Genomic DNA, 20,858 nt, shown 5'->3' with positions numbered 1-20,858 from the left:
CGCCCGGCTGAATTTACTTTTTGCTCACTCTGTGTGACAGTGATGCAGGTCACTTTTAGATAGACTTGGTGATGCCTGCCTGTCATCACAGTTCTTGGGAGGCTGAGACAGGAGGATTCCATGTGCACGGACAGCTCCAGCAACTCGGTGAGCTTTGCATCAACTTAGTGAGACCCTGTTTCCAAAATTAAAAAAAAAAAAAATGGGGCTGGGGTATAGCTCAGAGGTAAAATGCCTCTGGATTCAAACTTCAGCACCACAAAAATATATACATACATACATACATGCACACACAGACACGGACACACACACACACACACACACACTCAAAGCCAGAGGTGAGCTGAGACTGGGGTGGGGTGGGGACAGTGGCGGGTGGCTGCAGCGGGCTCTCTGGAGCCCGGGAAGGTCTGGTCATCTCTCCAGGGCCTCACCTGCTATCGGCCCCTTTGGCAAAGGGAAGAGAGAGAATGATGGGACGGTAGCAGCCGGTGACCCTCAGAACTGGGGTCCAGACCTCTGGGAGCCACGCTTCCACAGCACACTCTCTCTCTCCCTGCGTCCCTGCCCGGCAGGCCTGGGGGTGGGGAGCTGACAGAGGGAAGGACTGGCTCCCACTCACTTCGCCAAGACTTGGAATCGGATCTCTTTTCTTCTAGGTCTCTTCCTCTGGTCCTGCCAGACGTGGGTCTTCCAGGGCTCCAACTGCAGAAAAGAAAGGGGATGTGAGGGCAGGCGGGATCTGGGCTCGGCTGGGGCTGGGGGATGTCAGAGGCCGAGGACCCTGCGTGCCACGCACGAGGCGGGAGGGAGGGCCACCTGGATGACGCTCCGCAGGAGAGGGCTCCGGGCTGCGTCTCCACTGCCCACAGGGGCCTGCACAGCCCGTGGGCGCCTGGTTCCTGGTTCCCAGTGTCCTGGGAGCAGGAGGCCCCACCTCTCTCTTGCTTGCTCCAAGTGTCTTGTCACTCAGCAGACTACGTAACATAGAATCCAAACCAGGACACTCTGAGAGGACAGGAAGGAACTCAAGAGGCACAAAGCTCGTGGGCAGACCAGTGTACACGGCCACCCCACTTCCCACCTGCAAGTCCTTTCTGACAGAGCATGGACCTGTTTCAGCAGCTGGCAGGGACTGAGTGCCTTCCGGGGCGAGCACAGGGCCAAGCTGTTACGCACCAGCCCGTGTGCCCCGTGTGCACATCCTTCTATCATGGAGTCAATGTCCAGCCCTTTTAGAGATGAAAATCAGGGCTTAGACAGGTGCAATGATCCGCCTGTGACTATACAGCTGGGAAGCGGCAGAGGCAGCAGTCTGACCTCCCAAGGAAGAGGTGTAAAGACAGACACCATCAGGGACATAAGCCTGTCACAGCAACAGGTCATGAAAAGTGCGATAAAGGGCAGTTCCTTCACCCCACTCTGGAAAGAGACAAAGGTTGCTCAGCATCCTTGACTGGAGCCTGGGAAGTATTAGGAACAACGTGCCCCTGAGCCCTGATCCGCCTCCGGGGGCCCTACACCAGGGAGCATCAGGGGCTTGTGAACGCGCCTGCAGGTACCCCGCACCTGAGCTCCAAGAGGGCGAGGAGCGGAAAGCGCCTCCCTCACCTGGTAGTAGTAGAACGGGGACAGGACATAGTTCAGCATCTCCTGGTGAAACACAGGGGTGATGCTCCCGGAAACTGGAGGGACCAGCCAAATCCAGTCGGCCGGGCAGCCCCCGCGGGACCGGTATTCGTTCCGCATGTGCTTCATGAAGGACTCGGCGGCCGAGTGGTGGTCCATGATGGTCACGTTCTGCTTCTAAATCAGAACAAGGCAAGAGGGGAGGGGGCTTCAGGGGTCAGTCCTGGAGGTCAAATCCAGGGCCCTGTGCATGCTAGGCAAGCGATCTACCACTCAGCAACATCCCCAGCCCGTCGGGGAGTGGAGTTAAGGGACAGGGGAGAGGTCAGTGGTCAGTTGGCGGCAGGGATGCTGCTCAGGGGCACAGCAAGGCCATCTGCATAGCATGGCAGCAACTCCTCCTGGCCTCTGGCTCCACTGAGGAAAATAAATACCCGGATGGAAGGCACTTCTAGGGCCTCTGCAGGGGTGTAGACATCCCCACAGCCACCATCAGCCCACAGGTCACAGGGTGCCTCCCCTCAACCCTCTGTGGCTGAGATCCAGCGTTTCATCCCATGGGTCCCTGGAAAGTGGACCCTGTAAGTCCAGCCACCACTTTTATACTTTTCTAGATGGATGTTTCTCAGCTTACAATGGGGTTACATCTTGATAAACCCATCACAAGCTGAAAATATCGTAAGTTTAAAAAGCATTGTTGAGGGAGAGCTCAACAATGCTTCTTATATGTTTTTATATTTTGATTTCAAAACAGGGTCTTGATAAGTCGCTGAAGGTCTTGAGAAATTTCGGAGACTGTCCTCGAACTTGTGATCCTCTGGTCTCAATCTCCCAAGAACTGGGATTACAGGCAGTACTCTCATGCCCGCCTCAAAAATACATTCAACACACCTAAATTCCTGAACACCATGGCTCGCTACACAGTGTTTTGTCGGCCCTGATTTTTCATGGCTGAGGGAGCCGCAGCTCGCTGCCGCTGCTGCCGCTGCCGCCGCCCAGTGCCAAAGCATCTTACTGCAGATCAGCGGCTGAGGACAGATCAAAATTCCAAGTACAGTTCCCACTGAACTCCACCACTTCCACAGCACCGCACATTCCCGAGCAGAACCATCCTAAGTTGGGGACTGCCTGTGTACACACATCTCTAACAACTCCCTCTGCCCGGCCAGTTTTAAGCTCAGGAGCTAATGGTGATAGCTATGAGGACAATCATAAACAACAACAAACAAATGCCTGCCGAGTGCTCACTGGGCCAGGCCATGCAGCGAAACATTTGGCGTGGATTGCCCTTTTATCCTGACAATAACCTCGGGAGGGAGGTACTCTTCTTATCCTCATTTTACAGATGAGGAAACAAGGCCGCATCTTTTGAGGCTGTCCTGGAGCAGGGACACGAGGAAGCCCTGGAGACCGTCCCCAGCAGCAAAGGGACATGGTCAGCAGCAGTCGGGAGACAGCAGAGGCTCTGCAGATTTTCTGGGACGCATCCGCATCCGGTCAGTGTCGGGGCTGGTGCTGAGAGGCCCCGGGAGTCAGGATGTGTGGTCCACGGTCAGCCCTTCCTGAGCCTGGCCGGCCCCAGGAGGGCTTCCGGTTCCCTCCGAGCTCAGAAGCCCCTATTCCATCAAGGACAGGATGGATCTGTGCGTGGAGTGATCTAGCCATGGGAAGGGACGCTGTGAGATTATATATATTATTCACCACTCACATTCTGTGTCCAGTCTGGCACATGGTAAATGGTAAATAAAGCTTTATTAAATGAATGAATAACCCTCTGCACAGGGGTCTAGTCTCCAGGAGATGGTCCCAGATACTAAAGACAGAAGTAAGAGTACTATGTAGTATCAGAAACTGTTATGAAGCAGGTTGGAGAAAAACAAAGCAGAGTTAAAGGAATAACCCAGAGAAAGGACAGTAGCCTGTGAGGGTGTCATCTTGTGTGGCACAGTTGGGGAGGCCTTCTTCAAGAGGGTGACGATTGAGACCTGCAAGAAGGGAAAGGGGCTGGCCATGGGGAAAAGGTCTGAAGTAGAGGGAGAGCACCTGCGAAGGTCCCGAAGGGTCCCGAGGTGGGGATTCTCTGGGCGAGGCTGAAAACCTGGCAAGAATGTGAATATGATGGAGGAGGAGTGGGAGATAAAAGCTGGACTGGAATGGCTGGATGATGGGGAAATATAAAGAGACCATTCAACAGTTTTGCTCTAAAGAGAAGCAGAAAGACAAGACAGCAGCTGGAGGGAGCCGGAGGATGGGGAGGAGCTATCTGGTCAGCTTTTCGTTTCTTTCAGCTGGGAGCTGGCACTGCCTGTTTGCACGTGGAGGGAGTGATGGAGCAGGAAGGGAGTCATCAATGATGCAGAAGAGGGGAGTTTCCAGGAGCGAAGTCCTTGAGCAGCTGGAAGAGGACAGGATTCAGCACTCAAATGCAGAGATTGGCCAGTGCTGGGAGGGAAGGAGCTGCCTGATGCTGGATCGCAAGAGTGAGCAAGAGGACTCTCGCCCCTGTATCCCAGCGCCCAGCAAGTGCCGGGCGCACACTGGCGCCGGATACTTGTTTGATGCGCGCATGAATGAACGGTGCTGGAAGGGAAACATCAGGCTCCAGGTGAGAAGCTGGATGAGGCCACCTTCTTGCAGAGCCTCTTCAGACCCACGAAACACCCGACATACCTGGAAACTGTGGAGAACAGCAACGTTGATCTCCATGACAGCCCGGTCTTTCCAGAGCGAGGCCAGCGTATGCGTCTCCAGGCCCATCCTTCTGCCCACTTCCTGCAAAGGCAGAGTAACAGGGTGGGTGGCGAGGTGGCCCTGACCGCCCACAGCCCCACATCTCCAGCTAGCCCAGCTCTGTGGCCTTTGCTACCTCCAGGATGTTGTAACGCTGGACGTCACAGAAGTCCCGGACTCCGATCTCCGTGCCCATGTACCAGCCATTGAAGGGGCAGGCGGGGAACTCGAGGCCGCCCACCTCCAGCAGCATGTTGGCCACGGCGGGCAGGGCATACCACTTCAACCCCAGCTCCTGGAACCACTCGTACCTGGTGGGAAGGCAAGCCAGCTGCAGCTGGGGACTTCTGTTCCCATCCCCACCAAAAACTATTAAAAGCTTCAAAAAAGAGTCAACCGAGGCTGGGCATGGTGGTGCATGCTTGTAATTCCAGTACTTGGGAGGTTTAGACAGGAGGATCTTGGGTTAAAAGACAACTTCGGCAAGTAGTGAGACTCTCATCAACCTAGTGAGACTCTATTGCAAAATAAAAGTTTAAAAAAATAGGGCTAGAGACAGGAGAATCACAGGTTCAAGGGTAGTTTCAGTAACATAGCAAGACTTTCAGCAACCCAGCAGGATTCTATTTCTAAAACAAAAATATTTTTGTGTGTGCAGTCCTGGGGATGGAACCCAGGGGCATTGTACCTCCGAGCTACAACCCCAGCCCTACTTTTTAATCTTTTTATTTTTGAAACAGGGTCTCACTGAGTTGCAAAAGGCCTCGCTATGTAGCTGGCCTGTCCACAAACCGCGATCCTCCAGTCTCTGCCTCCCAAATGCTGGGATTACAAGCGTGCGCCAACCACACCCAGCTAAAACAAAACAAAAGTTTAAAAAAGGCTAGAGGTACAGCTCAGAGACAGAATGCTCCTGGGTTTAATTCCTAGTGCCACAAAAGAGGAAAAAAAGAAAAATAAAATAAAACAAGATGATGTATTAGTCTGAGGACGAGGGCACCTGCTCTAGATAGGGAATGGTGAGGAAAGTCTTCTCAGAGGGTGACATTATAGGAAAACCTCTTTTCTGATACTGGGGATTCTACCTCTGAGCTACACCCACAACCTTTTTTAATGTTTTATTTTGAAACGGAGTCTGTGAAGTTACTGAGGCTGGCCTCAAGCCTGTGGTCCTCCATCTCAACCCTCCCAAATGCTGGGATTATAGACGTGCACCACCACATCCAGCTCAGGAAATACCCTCTGATGAGGAGAAATGAGCCCCTGCCCAATTCTGAGGAAAGGACGGGGCAGGCAGAAGGGACAGCAAGTGCCAAGGCCCTGAGGCAGGGCTGAGTTCGACACACTCAGGGGACAAGCAGAAGAGCCAGCCCAATGCCTGCCAGGTAGTAAGTCTCAAAAGTGCCAAGAGCAGGGGCTGAGCCCACTGAGCTCTTAAGACACTGTGACAGATACTCCCCCACAGTCGGCCAAGGCACAGTAGAAAGAGCTGGCAGAAGGACAAAAGAGGCCTGGGCTGCTCAGGCTGAGATCCCAAAGGGCTCCTATCCTGAAGTCCCGCTGACCCAGCTCCTCTCCTCCATCAACAGTCAGAATAGCAAAGTGCAGAGTCGCAGAAGCAGGGTTTGGGCCTAGTGAGAGTGGCCCTGTGGGCGTGGCCCTGTGGCCCTGTGGGCGTGGCCTGTGGCCCTGTGGGCGTGGCCTGCTGCTGGCTAGGCTTGGAGGTGCAGAGCAGGAGGCCTGATGGCTGGGGCCCCAGAGGTAAGGAGAGGCGCCTGGACACCGCGGCCGCTTACTCGGGATGTTCCATGGGCACCTCAAGCACAAGGTCAGGCGGGATTTCGAAGACCTCGGGGTCGCGGCCGTCTGCCTGCAGGACCAGAGGCAGCACATCGAAGCGGCCGTGACGGGGCTTCCAGCCCAGGTCGATGCACACCTGGGGGGTGAAACAGGCCCCTGAGTCCGCAGGCCCAGGCAGCGGGTCTCCTCTGGACCCCACTGACACGTACATTGGGCTCCCTGCCCAATGGCTCCGAGGAAGAGGCCTGGGTACCTGCGTGAACTCCAGGTTGGCGGGGTCCCCTCGAATGCTGCCGTCTGGCAGCTGATAGCCGGCATACCGGATGAGCTGGGTGTTCCAGACCCGGAAGTCATGCTTTCCATCGCTCCGCTGCGGGAACACGGTGATGGCCGACCTTCCCAGGACAGAGACATGTGTGTTATGTTACCACCTGGCCCTGGTGGACTCCCTGGCATCCCCAGCACTCCGTCCTCCTCCACCCCGCTCAGTGTGCAGCCCCTCACTCAGCTCCTCCTGCCAGCACCCAGCTTTCCTTCTAGAGCTGCAGGGGCTGAGCTAGCCTATAATCCCAGTACTGGGGAGGCTGAGACAGGAGGATTACAGGTTCGATGATAGCCTCAGCAAGTAGTGAGACACTCATCAACCTGGCCAGACCCTGCTTCAACATAAAAATAAAATAGGGCTGGGGGTGTAGCTTGGAGGTAGAATGTCCCAGGGTTCAATCCCTAGTATCACAATTAAAATACAGGGGCCGGTGTGGTGGTGTACACCTGTAATCCCAATATTTGGGAGGCTGAGACAGGAGGATTGCAGGTTCAAGAACAGCTTTAGCAATTTAGCAAGACCTATTTCCAAATAAGAAATAAAATAGGGCAGAAGTGTAGCTCAGAAGAATGCCCCAGTGGTCAATCCCCAGCTCTACAGACACACAAAAGAACTGCAGGGGACACGCCCCCTGGGAAGCCTCCTCTCCTCTCTGGCTGGGGTTAGTTGGATGATTGTCTAGTGCAGGTCACAGGTTCATGGTGGGCTGGAGCCACATCTTAGGTCTCAGCCACCTCTGCATCCCCCCCCCCCGCCCAGTCCTGTGTTAAGTCCCCATTAGGTGGGCTGAGCGTTTGCTGATCACAAGAATGAGTGAATGACAGAATGAACTATCAGGAGTGGGGGACACAGTGGCCAGCAGGGACACTGCTACCTCTAAGAAAATGCTGAGAAAATAGAACCATCTTCTAGGAAACCAACATCATATCCCTCCTAAAAAGTGGGAGCCCTAACCCTGACAGTGAAGTCACTACGTGTGTGTGTGTGTGTGTGTGTGTGTGTGTGTGTGTGTTTTACTAGGGATTGAACCCAGAGGTATTCTACCTTTGAGCTACACCCCCTGTCCTTTTTATTTTTTAAAAAATTTGAAACACTTTCAAGCCGGGCATGGTGGTGCACACTTGTAATCCCAGCATTAGGGAGGCTGAGACCAGAGGATCGAGTTCGCGAACAGCCTCAGCTACTTAGTGAGGCCTCTGCAACTCAGTGAGACCCGGTTTCAAAATAAAGAATTAAAAAAAATAGGGTGGGGGTGTAGCTCAGAGGTCGAATGCCCCTGGGTTCCATCCCCAGACCTGCAAACATTTTTTTTGAAACATAAGTTGCTGAGGGTCTTGATAAACTGTTGAGACTGGCTTAGAATTTGCAATCCTGTTTTAGCCTCCCAATTACTGGGATTACAGGCATGTGCCACCATCCCTGGTTCAGTGACGTTATTACTTCTTCTTATTTATTTATTTATTTATTTATTTTTGGTGGTACTGGGAATTGAACTGAGAGGCATTCTACTTCTGAGCTACACCCCCAAACTGATTTTCTAAGTTGAAAACAGGGTCTCAATTAAATTGTTGAGGCTGTCCTTGAACCTACAATACTCCTGTCTCAGTTTTCCAAGTACTGTGCCACCATGCCCGGCTAGAAGTTATTTCTTTTTTTTTTTTTTTTTTTTTTTTGCGGGTTTAAGGATGGAACCCAGGGGCATTCGACCTCCGAGCTACACCCCCTGCCCTATTTTTTATTCTTTAATTTGAAACAGGGTCTCACTAAGTTGCAAAGGGCCTCACTAAATAGCCGAGGCTGTCCGCGAACCACGATCCTCCTGTCTCAGCCTCCCGAATGCTGGGATTACAAGCGTGCACCACCACACCCGGCTTAGAAGTTCTTCTTAAAAATGCATCTTCTACAGTCAGAAGGAAAACAAGAACATGGGCCACTGGCAGAAGCTAATCTGTAGAGGTTGGGCTTGCCATTAGAGGCCCCTCAGTCTCTCCTCCCCCCCACCCCCCCACCCCGCCAACCCTGTCTGCATCTTTTGATTAAGGCCGTGGGGAGGCCCCCACCTTGGCCCCAGGGAGGGTGCCCGCACCTGATGTTGCCGCTGTTGGTGGCGTAGCGCAGATGTCTGCAGATGTGTTCAAACATCTCCTGGGCAGTGGTGCAGTTCCGGGCATCAAAGACCTGCATACAGCCCATCCGGACCAAACCCATCAAGGACTATGCACAGAGGCTTTGGGGCACACCAACACCCCAACTAATGCAGAGGGAATCACTCTCCCCTCTGCGTCAACAGCTCCCGTCTCCTGGCTGCCCCTCCAGCCTTTTTCTTGCTCTCTAAGGGGAGCATGGAGACTTAGAAGATCCCAGCAAAGACCAAGTCCCAAGAAAACCCAACTTTAAAAAAGCCCCAAGAACCAGGACGCCCACATCTCTGGCCTGATTCCTTTGCAACGTGAGCCTGTTAGACACAGCCAGAGTTGGCTTCCCTGGCTCTTCTGATCAGTTTCTCTATCTAAGGGCTTTTGCTATCATCCAACAACAATGACCTGCCAACAAAACGAGGGCTGCGGAGGCTAGGATAAATAAAATGTTCTCAGGGCCCAAAAGTCAAACATTCAAGGCAAACAACCTTTCTTTCGGCACCAAGACCTTGATAATAACAAAAATAGTGTTGTTGGGTTTGATATGGTGTTTGGTCTCTCAAGTTGAATACAAGGGAGAGGGGTCAGCTAGAGATGCGGGTGTGAAATGGGCCTCCAGAGGAGGGACGTCAGAGCCCCGTCTCAGGTTGGAAACTTGGGACTTAGGTGGAGTCCTGGGTGCACCTCTGCTCTGCTGCTCTGGAGCCAGCTGCTCAGGGCCCAGGGCCAGCCCGCCTCCAGCCCCTTGCCTGCGGGGTCTGAGGAGGTTTCACCTGCAGGTTGGACCACTGGATCCTCCCGATGCAGCGGGGGGCGTTGCGCCAGGCGAGCTTGGTAGCGAAGATGAGCTCATCTCCCGTCAGCTGGTAGGTTCCTGTTGTTTCTATCTCCTTTGTTACCGCTTCCACCCTGGCCAGATGTTCCTCTATTTTTGCCCTGGGGTCAGGAAGATATCAGGAAGAACAACAATGAGATGGCCTTAAATGGGGATTAATTCAATCCACAGAAGCAGGAACTGAAATCAGACACCAGAAGGGCAAACTATCCAACACCAGAGACCAGAGACCGTCCTGTGCAGGGCTTGCTCCTCCAGCCACGCTGAACGCTGTGCTGTAGACATCCTGAAGTGTTTAATCATGGTGGAGCTAGGAGTCCACATTTACACTTTTACACTGGGTCCTGCTAATGACATGCCCTGTCCCGCGCCTGTGGGAACCCTTGCTATTTCTAGGCCCTTTTTCTTTATATATTCATTCATTTTGGTAGGATCCACGATTCTTCTCAAACACTTGCAAATGCCCAAGGAGCAGGGTCCCACCCGAGCCACAACAGTCTCCTGCCTCAGTCAGGGAAGCACCTGTCCACCTTGTCCTGGCTAGGAAAAGGGACACACACAGGGTCTCACTGCATCTGTGACCAAGCATTTAAAAATCATTTATTTAGCCGGGCATGGTGGTGCACGCTTGTAATCCCCGCGCTGGGAGGCGGAGACAGGAGGATAGCGCAGATTCGAAGCCAGCCGCAAGAGACCCTGTTTCAAAAAAAAAAGTATAAAATAGGTCTGGTGGTATAAAATAGGTCTGCCTCAGCCTCTGGAGTAGCTGGGACCACAGGTGGACACCACGGTGCCTGGCTGAGAAGGCATTTTTGTGTTTATCTTTTAAGTCAAAGGTCTCAAGGCTCTAGGGGTTAAGCACCAGACCCAGGAATGTAAGGGTGGTAAAGAGCAAACTCAGGACACAGACCCAGGGCACCCTGCTGCCTGCAGGGGACCTTCTAGCTTCCACCTGAGGAGGATGCAAGCCCCGAGACAAGGAGTGCGGGTCAGGAGAGGACACAGCCAGGAGGTCGGAAGAAGGCCCGCAGGGGCCCCGACCGCCCAGGGAAGAGTCACGCCCAGCAATTTCTAAACATACTTCAAATATATCCCAAAGGAAGAGACTCCATTGAGGCTTTGAAACACACACACACACACACACACACACACACACACACACACACACACTAGCCTTGAGACCTCCAACCAGCAACACGAAAGGCTTTCAAAATGGCAACAAACACCTATTTAAGGGGTAGAGTCCTGATTAAGGATAGAAAATGACTCAGAACAAAATGAAATTTCAGTGTGCACAGAGTCTCAACAACTGGCCCTTACTTTGAGGAGTAAGCACCAAGACAACACTTGGAGGTATTTAGCCTCAGGGGCATCCCTGCCACAAGGAGCTGCGGGTCGAGTTCAGTGCTTCCCCTCCCCCAACAAAGGTTCTAGAAATGGCCCCAGTCTGAGCTGGAGCAGGGAAACGGTGCTGACTGCCTGCCCTCGAGCCTCCAACAGGCACGCGAGTGTCAACACGTGAATACCTAAGAAGGATGATTTCTCACGACTGTCTACAGTTCCCAGTGCTTTGCTTTGCATTTCCACACAGTCATGTTTGGGAGGCACTAAGATTACTATGATGCCTGTTAGCTCTAAAAAACAGGCAATGAGTCGGGAGTGGTGGCGCACGCTTTTAATCCCAGCATTTGGGAGGCTGAGACTGAAGGATCGCGGTTCGCGGACAGCCCCAGCTACTTAGCGAGGCCCTCTGCAACTCAGTGGGACTCTGTTTCAAAATACAGAATAAAAAATTGGGCAGGGGGTGTAGCTCGGAGGTCAAATGCCCCTGGGTTCCATCCCCAGACACGCAAAATAAATAAATAAATAAATAAATAAATAAGGAAATAAAAATAGGCAATGGCTTTCATGAGCAGCAGATTTCAGTGGAACACTTAGCAAGTCACAATCTCAAATCTATTACGATTCTTCATGTACAAAAGATGACCAAACCTGCTGAGCTGGCCAGGCCTTTGGCTGTAAGTGTCAGTGTGGGGGCAGGCTGTCGTCCATCACTCACATCCCGCGAGCTCTTGGGGGACCAAGGTACATACTCTTGCGACTAGGAGAAGTGGAACTTCTCCCTGCAAGACTCAGATGAGTTTGAACCACCACCAAACACAATCCTGTGGCTTCCTAACACCCATTCGATTGCCTGCCACATGTCAGCCAGGTGTCCTGGGTCCAGATTAGAACCAGGAACCTGCAGGGCAAAACACAAACAAAAACAAAAAACTAGGTGTCAGGACATGGGGCCTCAAAGCCAAGGCTCCTGGCACCAGCAGCCTGAACTCTGATCTAGTCTCGGGAGCTTTAGAATGTGTACTTTCAAGGCTTGGGGATATAGCTCAGTGGTAGCAGCCTTGCCTAGTATGTATGAGGCCCTGAGTTCAGTTCCCCAGTCCCACCAGAAAAACAGACACAAAAACAAAACAGAATGTGTACTTTCAAGCAAATTACATCTATCTCCTGTGTGGATTTCAGTTTGTTGTAGAATGGGGACACAATTTCATAGTCGTCATGAGCCTTATGTTACACAGGGCCCTGCACATGCTTAATGCCAAATAAATGAATAAGGACTGGCTCAGTGAAGCCCATCACAGGTATCCCTGGACCCTAAAAGGCTTCCTAGTTAACATGGGAGCTGAGCTGGGCCTGGTGGCACACACTTGTAATCCCAGTGCTTGGGAGGCTGAGACAGAAGGATTGTAGGTTCACAGCCAGCCTCGGCTACTTAGTGTGGCCCTCCGCAACTTAGTTAAGACCTTGTTTCAAAATAAAGAAAAAATATAGGGATGGGGGTGTAGCTTGGAGGTAGAATGCCTCTGAGTTCAATCTCCAGTATCACAACACACACACACACACACACACACACACACACACACACACACAGCTGAGAGACCAAGGACTGTGAACTCCCAAGTTACTCAGCACTTCCATGGGACCACCAGCCCCAAAGCACACAAAGCGGAGGACCCTCTGATAGCTCTCTACCCCTCTGTGCCTTAGAATGGCTGTGAGGCTTGGAAGAACACAGATGTCTGCCCCTTCCCCATCCTCCGAGGCTCTGCCACCCTTGGCCCAGGGAACACAGGCATCAGTGTTCTACACCCCCCCCCCCCAGAAGATTCCATGCGCAGCTGCAGCCTGGAAGGTGTGTGTGGGGGGCGCTCCCAGCTCAGATGTTCCAGGGCTGTAGTTAAGGAGAGGTGGCATCCCCAGGAGCACTCTTCCTGCCATGCGTCCCTTCTGTGGCTCACTTCATGTGATGACGTGCCCCTGAGGCTGCACAAGAGGAGCTGAGTCCCAGCTGGACGTCGTGGCACACACCTGCAATCCCAGTGCTTGGGAGGCTGAGACAGGAGTGCAGGTTGGAAGCCAGCCTCAGTAACTTAGCGAGACCCTGTTTCCAAATAAAATAGGGCTGGGAGGTAGAAAGGCCCTGGATTCAATCCCGAGCACCACACACACCAAAAAAAAAAAAGATAAAAAAAGAAAGAAAGAAAGAAAGAGAGAGAGAGAGAGAGAGAGAGAGAGAGAGAGAGAGAGAGAGAGAGAGAGAGAGAAGAAAAAGCCACAGTCCCTTCCAGCTGCAAAGCAGCAAACCTAATACCTTGGCCACCCATTTTTCTTATAATCGCTAAAGAAACTTAAACCACAGAATCATATCTATATAATTGTGGATAATACCATGTTCTAAAAATCTAGTAACAGCTAATATGTAGCTTGCCAGGCATTGTTCTTCATTCTTTATATATGTTAATTCATTTAGTCTTTATATAAGCTTCTACCAGGTAGGTACCTATTATTATCACTGTTCTCAGGAAGGAAAATTCAGGCACAGAGAGGCTCAGTCATTTTCTCTGGGTCACTCAGCTCTTAAGAGGCAGACGACTGTGTTTGAACCCGAGTAAGCTGACGCCGGGCGCCGGCTCTGTGTACCATTTCTGTTATGTACAGCATAGTCATGATGCTCTCCAGACAACATCTCTTTGAACGTTTGCAATCTTACATATTGACGATAAAATTGGCAATGGGCGATCTGTGTGTGTGCCTCCGCACGTGTGTGATGCACACACAGGGGATGGACCCCAGGGGCACTCTACCTCCGAGTTACATTCCCAGTCCTATGTAACTAATTAATTGGTTGATTCATTAGTTCACATTAATTAACTCTGATTAATGAACTAATTGATTAAGGTATATCCTCACTGCTTGAAATGCATTTGTCAACCAAATGACTCACTACAGAAACGAAGGACTCGGCCCTGCACGCCCGGCAGCCTCACTGGACGGGAAGAAAGAGAAAAGAAGCCAAGAGTGCGGAACCCCAACGACTGAAAGCGCTCTCCAATCAGGCAGCTGCACTCCAGCAGGGACCAGGCCACCTCAGGTGTGTGGTGGGGCTGCCACGTTCACACCTGTGGGAGGAAGGGCTTGCCCAGGTGGTCTCTGAGGTCCTTTCCACCTCAGGCATTTCCTAAGAAAACGGTGCTTTTAAATTCACATCCAAAGGCCGGGCGTGGTGGCGCACGCTTGTCATCCCCGCGCTTGGGAGGCTGAGACAGGAGGATCGTGCAGGTTCGAAGCCAGCCACGCGCGCTGGCTTAGGAGACCCTGTTTCCAAATAAAAATGTAAAAATAGGTCTGGGAGTGTAGCCCGGTAGAAGGGCTTCCAGGAACCCTAGTACCACCAAAAAAATAAAAATAAATAAATAAATAAATATAAATAAATAAATTCACATCCAAAGTTCCTCTGCCCAAGACACTGTTGTGAACCTGAGCCATCTTCACAACAGTCTGTGGGCCAGGTTCTGTGAACCCATTTTCACAGGCAGAAGTTGAGGCTCAGAGAGGGTGAAGGGAATTCCCGAGGACTCCATAGAGTTGATGATGGCGCCAGGATTCCCATGCTTCTCATCACTTCTGCGATGCCTAAACGTTACCCCTTGACTATGAGAGCCTACCCCAGGGCCCTGTGCTTGGAAAGCTAGGCTTTAGCCCTGTGAATCTGGGAAGGAAAAAGGTCTTGGGTCAGAGGGTGATTCCTGGGAATAGGAGAGCAGGGGCAAGGAGGAGGCAGTAACGCGGTAAGAAGCAAGCCTTACTCTTTGAAGGAGCCGTAGTACTGGTTGACAAATTCGATTGCTTGAGGCAGCAGCTCATCCAGAGAGGTAGGCTTGTCCCTGGGTCCTCTGGTCAAACTTTTGGGATTCATGATGGAGCCCAGGCAAGATCTGGACTTGCAAGTGAAATCCTGGGAAGACAGAGGCATGTGGTAAAGGAGGGGAGAGAGGGGCCCATTGGGCTTTCTCTCCACCCAGATCTCTTCTCTACTGTTGAGTTCCGGTGGGTGTGAGCCCAGGTTCCTCCCCCCAAATACTCCTCCTGGCCTCAGTCTCTGGCCCTGTCCCCAGCCAGCCCCAAAACCAGAGCAGTCTACAGCTTGTTCCCCAGGGACATCTCATCTGATTCCTTCCTTCCTTCCTTCCTTCCTTCCTTTCTTCCTCCCTTCCTGCCTTATTTTATTTATTTATTATGGTACTGGAAATTGAACCAGTGGTGTTCTACCCCTAAGCTACATCCTCAGCTCTTTTTGGTTTTTTTCTGTTTTTTTTTTTTTTTTTTTTTTTTAACAGGATCTCACTGATTTTGCTGAGGCTGGCCTCAAACCTGTGAACCCCCTGTCTCAGCCTACCAATTACTGGGATTACAGGTGTGTGCCACAATGCTCAGCTTGACTCCTTATTTAAAGAGGCTCAGGTAAGGCCAGGCGTGGTGGTGCACACTTGTAATCCCTGCGCTTGGGAGGCTGAGACAGGAGGATTGTACAGGTTCGAAGCCAACCTCAGTTACTTAGTGAGGCTCTCAGCAACCTAGTGAGACGCTGTTTCCAAATAAAATATAAAATAGGTCTGTGAGTATAGCCCAGAGGTAGAAAAGCAACTGGGTTCAACCCCTAATACCACACACACACACACACACACACACACACACAGGCCCAGGTAAACCGGGCATGGTTGTGTATGCTATAATCCCAGTAATTGGGAGGCTAAGAGAAGAGGATCACAGTTCGCAGCCAAGCCTTGGCAACTTGTGAGGCCCTCTGCAACTTAGTGAGACCCTGTTTCAAAATAAAGAATAAAAACTAGAGCTGGGGCTAGCTCTGAGGTAGAATGTCCCTGGGTTCAAACCCCATTACAAAAAAAAATAAATATTTGTTTCTAGAATCATGTCTCCGACCTCATAATTATCCATTGGAGCATTTGCTGAGTTTGCCCAGGGGCAGCTATGGGCTCCACAGAGGGCCTCGATGGCTTCACCAGCACGGGGCAGTGTTCCTCCCTGGAGCCCCCAACTTCTCACCTCTTTGGCTTTGTGGTGAAGCGTGTCTTGCAAAGTCATCCCATTGCCCCAGTTTTTGATCCTCATGGGCTGTGGGCAGGCTGGTGGAGGTCTGTCCAGCTTGCCCAGAGATTCTGGAAACTTCTAAAAGACAGAGAAAAAAACCCAGATTTTCCCAAATGTCTGCAACCCCAGGGCCCAACATGCCTCCCCCAGCCTCTGGGCCCCACTCCAGCTGGGTGGGTGGGGAGCTGCAGGTGGGCACAGGGGCAGGATCAGGACCCGTCCTCCAACCTGCCCGGCAGCAGGGCCACCTGGACCAGTGTCTGCAGAGAGCTCCAGGTGCCTGGGCGGAGGGCCAGGCTTCTCTCCCCACCCAGGCCCTGCCAAATGCTGGCTCAGAGGAGCTGCAACAGGAGGCACTCAGGCTAGACGTGAGGAAGCCTGTCACAGCCAGTACTACCGAGGTCAGAAATCAGGACAGTGAGGAACATACCACCACCTTTCCTCCCCAGAGGCATCTAAGAAGACAAAATCTGCCTTCTCTCCTCCCCATCCATTTCCCTGTCCACCTTTCTAGAACTCTAGAGACAGGAAGCCCTTGAAAAAATGGGACCCATGGCCAGAAGCTAAGGCCAGCATGCCAGGCTGCCTGTTCTGTGATTATCTGGGAACATCCCAACCCTGGCTCATGAATGGTGTCAAATCGCCCCTGACCAGTGCTGCTGGTCCACCCTCCGTCATCAGGTGCCGGTGCACCGTGGGGCCACCACTCCTGACCACCACGGGTGCTCCCACCGATTCTTGGGCCTGGGGCGCTCTGCTCCCACCTAGACCCTGGCCTCCTGCCCTGAGGCCCACTGCTGGTCAGCCTGCATCTGCCCATCGCCCGGGGCCCACTGACCTGCGCCGTTCCTGCGAGGGGCTGGGCGGATCCATTCTGGAGCTTGCTGAGGCCGTCACCCTTGGGGTCATCCTGTGTTGCTAAGCTGTGAAAGGAAACAGCTATATAAGACAGAGTTGGAGAATGGAGGGGGGCCTTGGGGTGCCCTCTGCCAGCCTCCTCATTGGACAGATGGGGAACGGAGGCACAGGGAGTAAGAATGAACGCTTAGGGCTTTCAGTCAAGGGGAATAGGGTAGGGGCAGTCAGACCGAATCCCCCACCGTCACCTTCCTCCTTCTGCCTCTTCTCTTCTTTCCAAAAAGGATATGAGGGGGCCGGCCCAAACAGTGACACTTAGACCCTCTGGGAAAGTCCCCTCTTCAAATGCCAGGTGCCAAGATGGTGGGAGGGCGGGTGGGCTGGGAATGGATCCCAGCTCCACCCTCCTGGGACAGCAACATGCCTGCCATAGCCTGTGAAAAGCCCTTTCAGTGACTTCATCTTTTTTACTTAAAATGCTTAATTCATCTTGGTTTATGCATTTACTCTAAATTTTTATTCTGGAAAATGTGGAACATACTAAAGGTAAGAGAATGGTGTAATAAACTTCCATGGGTCCTTCATCCAGATTCAACCTAGTTATCAACCCAATCAGTTATCAACCCATCCGGTCTCAACTATGTCCTCCAGGCCTTCACCCTTGTTTGTTTGTTGGCATTACTGGGGACCACACATGCTAGGCAAGCTCTTTACAACTGAGCCACACCCCCAGCCTCTTATTCATCTTTCTTTCTTTATATACTTTTATTGGTGCGTTCAGCATTCACAATTATACATCACAGTGAAATTCAAAGTGATACATAAGTAATGCACACATCACTTTTTATTTTATTTGGAGATAGGGTCTCAGTCCCCCACACTTGAACTTGGGATTCTTCTGCCTCAGCCTCCTGAGAAGCTGGGATTATAGGCATGATACCTTGCCTGGCCATCCGGGCCTCTCTTCAGCAAGGTTTCTGTTAGGTAGTTTAGACAGAACCTCTCTTCCCCTGGTGTTTCCTTTTAGAGCTTTTCCATCCACTGACCCCCACCTGCTCCCGCTGTCAATCCCCACTTGCCCACGCTGTTTCAGAGCTGAGCTCCAGACTTCTCCTCCTTGAAAGACCCCGTTGTAGCGATCCCGACACTATTCTGAATGTCTTCCTTACTGTGTTTAAAAAAATTGAAGAATTTTTTCTGTAACACACCCCCCTGGTCTGGATTCGTATGCTTTGCCAGAAAAAGAGAATAACCAATGTAGAATAACTGGCCATTTGGAACAGAGAGTCATGGCTGGGCAGTCAGTCATCGCGGGACCACGGAGACGGGATGATGGAGGCAAGGGCTCACGGCTCCCCTCGCTCTTCGGCCATCGCCCCTCACCCTGGCCCTTACCCCACATCTGTCCTGACTTCCTCTCACTTACTTTTGGATTGGACAATTTTAGAAGCTTCAGATCAGAAATGTCGCCTGTTCCACAATAATAGATTGAGAAGCAATTTCCACACGCAACAGAACCATTCACTGCAAACATTGAAAGTGTCGTTTAAGCTGGCTGTGGTGGTACACACCTATAATCCGAGTACTCGGCAGGCTGAGAAGGGAGGATCATAGGTTCCAGGCCAGCTCCGGCAATAGCGAGACTCCCAGAAACCTAGCAAGACCCTGTTTCAAAATAAAAAATAAAAAGGGCTAGGGGTATAGCTCAGAGGTAGAATGCCCCTGTGTTCAGTCCTCACTCCAAAAATAAATCATAATTTTATTTATATTTCTTTATTTTGCAGTACTGAGAATGGAGCCCAGGGGCATCCTACCTCTGAGCTATATACTTCTAACCCTAATTTTTTTTTATTTTGAAATAGGGTTTCAGGAAGTTGGTAAGGATTTTGATAAGCCTCTGAAGCTGTTCGAGAACCTGCGCTCCTCCTGTCTCAGCCTTCCAAGTAATGAGATTACAAATATGGGCCACCATCCCCAACAAAAAACATCATTTTCAAAAGCTGTCTGAAAATCCACAGAGGGTGGCCATAATGAGCCTGACCTCGTTGTCTGTGGCTGGATGTTTAGGGTGTATCCAGTTTCTTTGCTCTTATAAATAATGCCTCAAAACAGAGTATACAGAGCCGGGCGCGGTGGTGCATGCTTGTAATCCCAGCATTTGGGAGGCTGAGACCGGAGGATCACGGTTCACGGACAGCCTCAGCTACTTAGTGAGGCCCTTTGCAACTCAGTGAGACCCTGTTTCAAAATAAAGAATAAAAAATAGGGCTGGCGGTATAGCTTGGAGGTAGAATGTCTCTGTCGGAGGTAGAATGTCTCTGGGTTCCATCCCTAGTACCACACGAGACAGAACAAATAACAACAAACAGCAAAAACCCTGACTACATGCTGTCTCCAGGGTTCGCAGATTTCTTTTGACTAGCTGCTAGAAGTAGTGGTGAGTGCTCCTCCCTCCCGGCCAGGTGAGCCCATTAGGGCTCTGGATACTTGGTTCCCAATTACTGTAGCATTTATCCCGAGCCCACAGACACTCATGCAATTCCCTGAGCCCAAAGCTGTGCCCAGTCCTGCTTGGTCCTAGATGCAGGACCTTCAGAACCCGCCCCCAAAGGGAGCCCTGGAGTGTGGTGACACGCTCGGACCCCCAAAGCTGTTCATAGCGCTGGAGTGACAGGGCTTAGCTGTCTGTCCCCACTTCCTACCAGCACACCTCCCCTTACACCAAGGGGTGGGGTGACACTCTGGGAAATGGATTTTGTTGTTGTTAAAGAACTTCTTTGCTCTCTTAACCATATCGGATATAAAGAAAGTAACAATCCTAGTGCTTAAAAAAAAAAAAAAGAGGCTAGTGTGGTGTACTTTGTAATCCCAGTACTTGGGAGCCTGAGACAGGACAATCTCAAGTTCTCCGCCAGCCTCAGCTACTTGGTGAGGCCCTCCACAACTTAGTGAGAGCCTGTTTCAAAATAAAAGAAATAAAATAGGGTTGTGGTATAGCTCGGAGAACTACACCCTGTAGGACGCCCCTGCGTTCAATCCCTAGTACCACAAAAACAAAAACAAAAAATCAGAAGAGCCGGCGCAATGGGGGCGCACCTGTAATCCTAGGACTCTGGGAGGCTGAGACTGGAGGATCATAGGTTCAAGCCAGTCTCAGCAATTTAGTGAGACCCTCAGCAACCTAGTGAGACCCTGTCTCAAAATAAAAAAGTGAAAAAGGCCTGGGCACGTAGCTCAGTGGTAGAGCTGTCCCTCGGTTTTAATCCTCAGTATTGCAATAAATGAATGTGCACGCGCCTTCTCTGCGCCACTTGCGGCTCCTGACTTGTGACCTCTGATTCGTTGGAAAGCAGGTAGGCGCTGCCTGTGCTCTCATCCGAACCTACGGGGCGGTCAGTGCGGCTGGCTGGACGGTCCTGGCTGGGGGCTCCCTGTCCCCTCCCGCCCTCCAGGGCGGCCCTGGCCGAGGAGTACCTGGCTCTGAAGACACCGCGGGCAGGTTTGGGCCGGAGGATCCTACGCAGAAACCTGCAGAGCCGCGGGCGAGCCGCGTCGCACGCTGCACCCAGACCCTCGCGCATGGCCCCACTCGCTCAGTCCCGGCTCCCCGCCGCGCGCCCGCCCTTTTATGGCTCGGACCCTGCAGCCCCGCCCCGGGGCGGGGCGAGCGGAGGCGTGGCCACGCTGGCTTTCCCCGTGCCGGGGTCCCGGGCGGCCGCTGGACCACCCCGTCCCTCACCCGCCCGGATTTCCTCGCCAACGGCCGCAGCGGGCGTCCGCAGCCAAGTTTGGACGCCACCCGACTGTCCCAGGGCTGAGGGGTAGGGGCGGGATGTTTTATTTCCATGCAATAACAATAAGGATGAGCCGTGGTGGCGCACGCTTGTAATCCCAGCATCCAGGAGGCTGAGACCGGAGGGTGGCGGTTCGGGGACAGCCTCAGCTACTTAGTGAGGCCCTCCACGATTTAGTGAGACCCTGTTTCAAAATAAAGAATAAAAAAGAATAAAAAATAGGGCAGGGGGTGTAGCTAGGAGGTTGGCTGCCCCTGGGTTCCATCCCCTGACCCGTAATAATAATAATAATAATAATA

At 52.0% G+C, this 20,858-nt stretch overlaps 1 protein-coding gene across 1 annotated transcript in view; it reads right to left on the bottom strand.

Annotated features, from left to right (window-relative positions):
* NOS2 (nitric oxide synthase 2) overlaps positions 1 to 20,346 on the bottom strand; it is a gene marked incomplete at both ends in the record, with an annotated part of 36,704 nt that extends 16,358 nt beyond the window's left edge. Inside the window, 12 exons of the mRNA XM_080714005.1 lie at positions 623 to 705; positions 1,612 to 1,806; positions 4,300 to 4,401; positions 4,496 to 4,670; positions 6,156 to 6,295; positions 6,413 to 6,554; positions 8,571 to 8,662; positions 9,396 to 9,558; positions 14,605 to 14,753; positions 15,863 to 15,985; positions 16,746 to 16,830; positions 20,240 to 20,346. Coding sequence (XP_080570131.1) covers positions 623 to 705; positions 1,612 to 1,806; positions 4,300 to 4,401; positions 4,496 to 4,670; positions 6,156 to 6,295; positions 6,413 to 6,554; positions 8,571 to 8,662; positions 9,396 to 9,558; positions 14,605 to 14,753; positions 15,863 to 15,985; positions 16,746 to 16,830; positions 20,240 to 20,346 — 1,556 coding nt within the window. The remainder of the gene's footprint in view (positions 1 to 622; positions 706 to 1,611; positions 1,807 to 4,299; positions 4,402 to 4,495; positions 4,671 to 6,155; positions 6,296 to 6,412; positions 6,555 to 8,570; positions 8,663 to 9,395; positions 9,559 to 14,604; positions 14,754 to 15,862; positions 15,986 to 16,745; positions 16,831 to 20,239) is intronic.
* Between the last annotated feature and the right edge of the window lie 512 nt (positions 20,347 to 20,858).

Source organism: Muscardinus avellanarius (genome assembly GCF_963383645.1).
Source record: "Muscardinus avellanarius genome assembly, chromosome: 16".
In the NCBI taxonomy this organism is placed as follows: domain Eukaryota; kingdom Metazoa; phylum Chordata; class Mammalia; order Rodentia; family Gliridae; genus Muscardinus; species Muscardinus avellanarius.
This window is presented reverse-complemented; position numbering and strand designations above follow the sequence as displayed.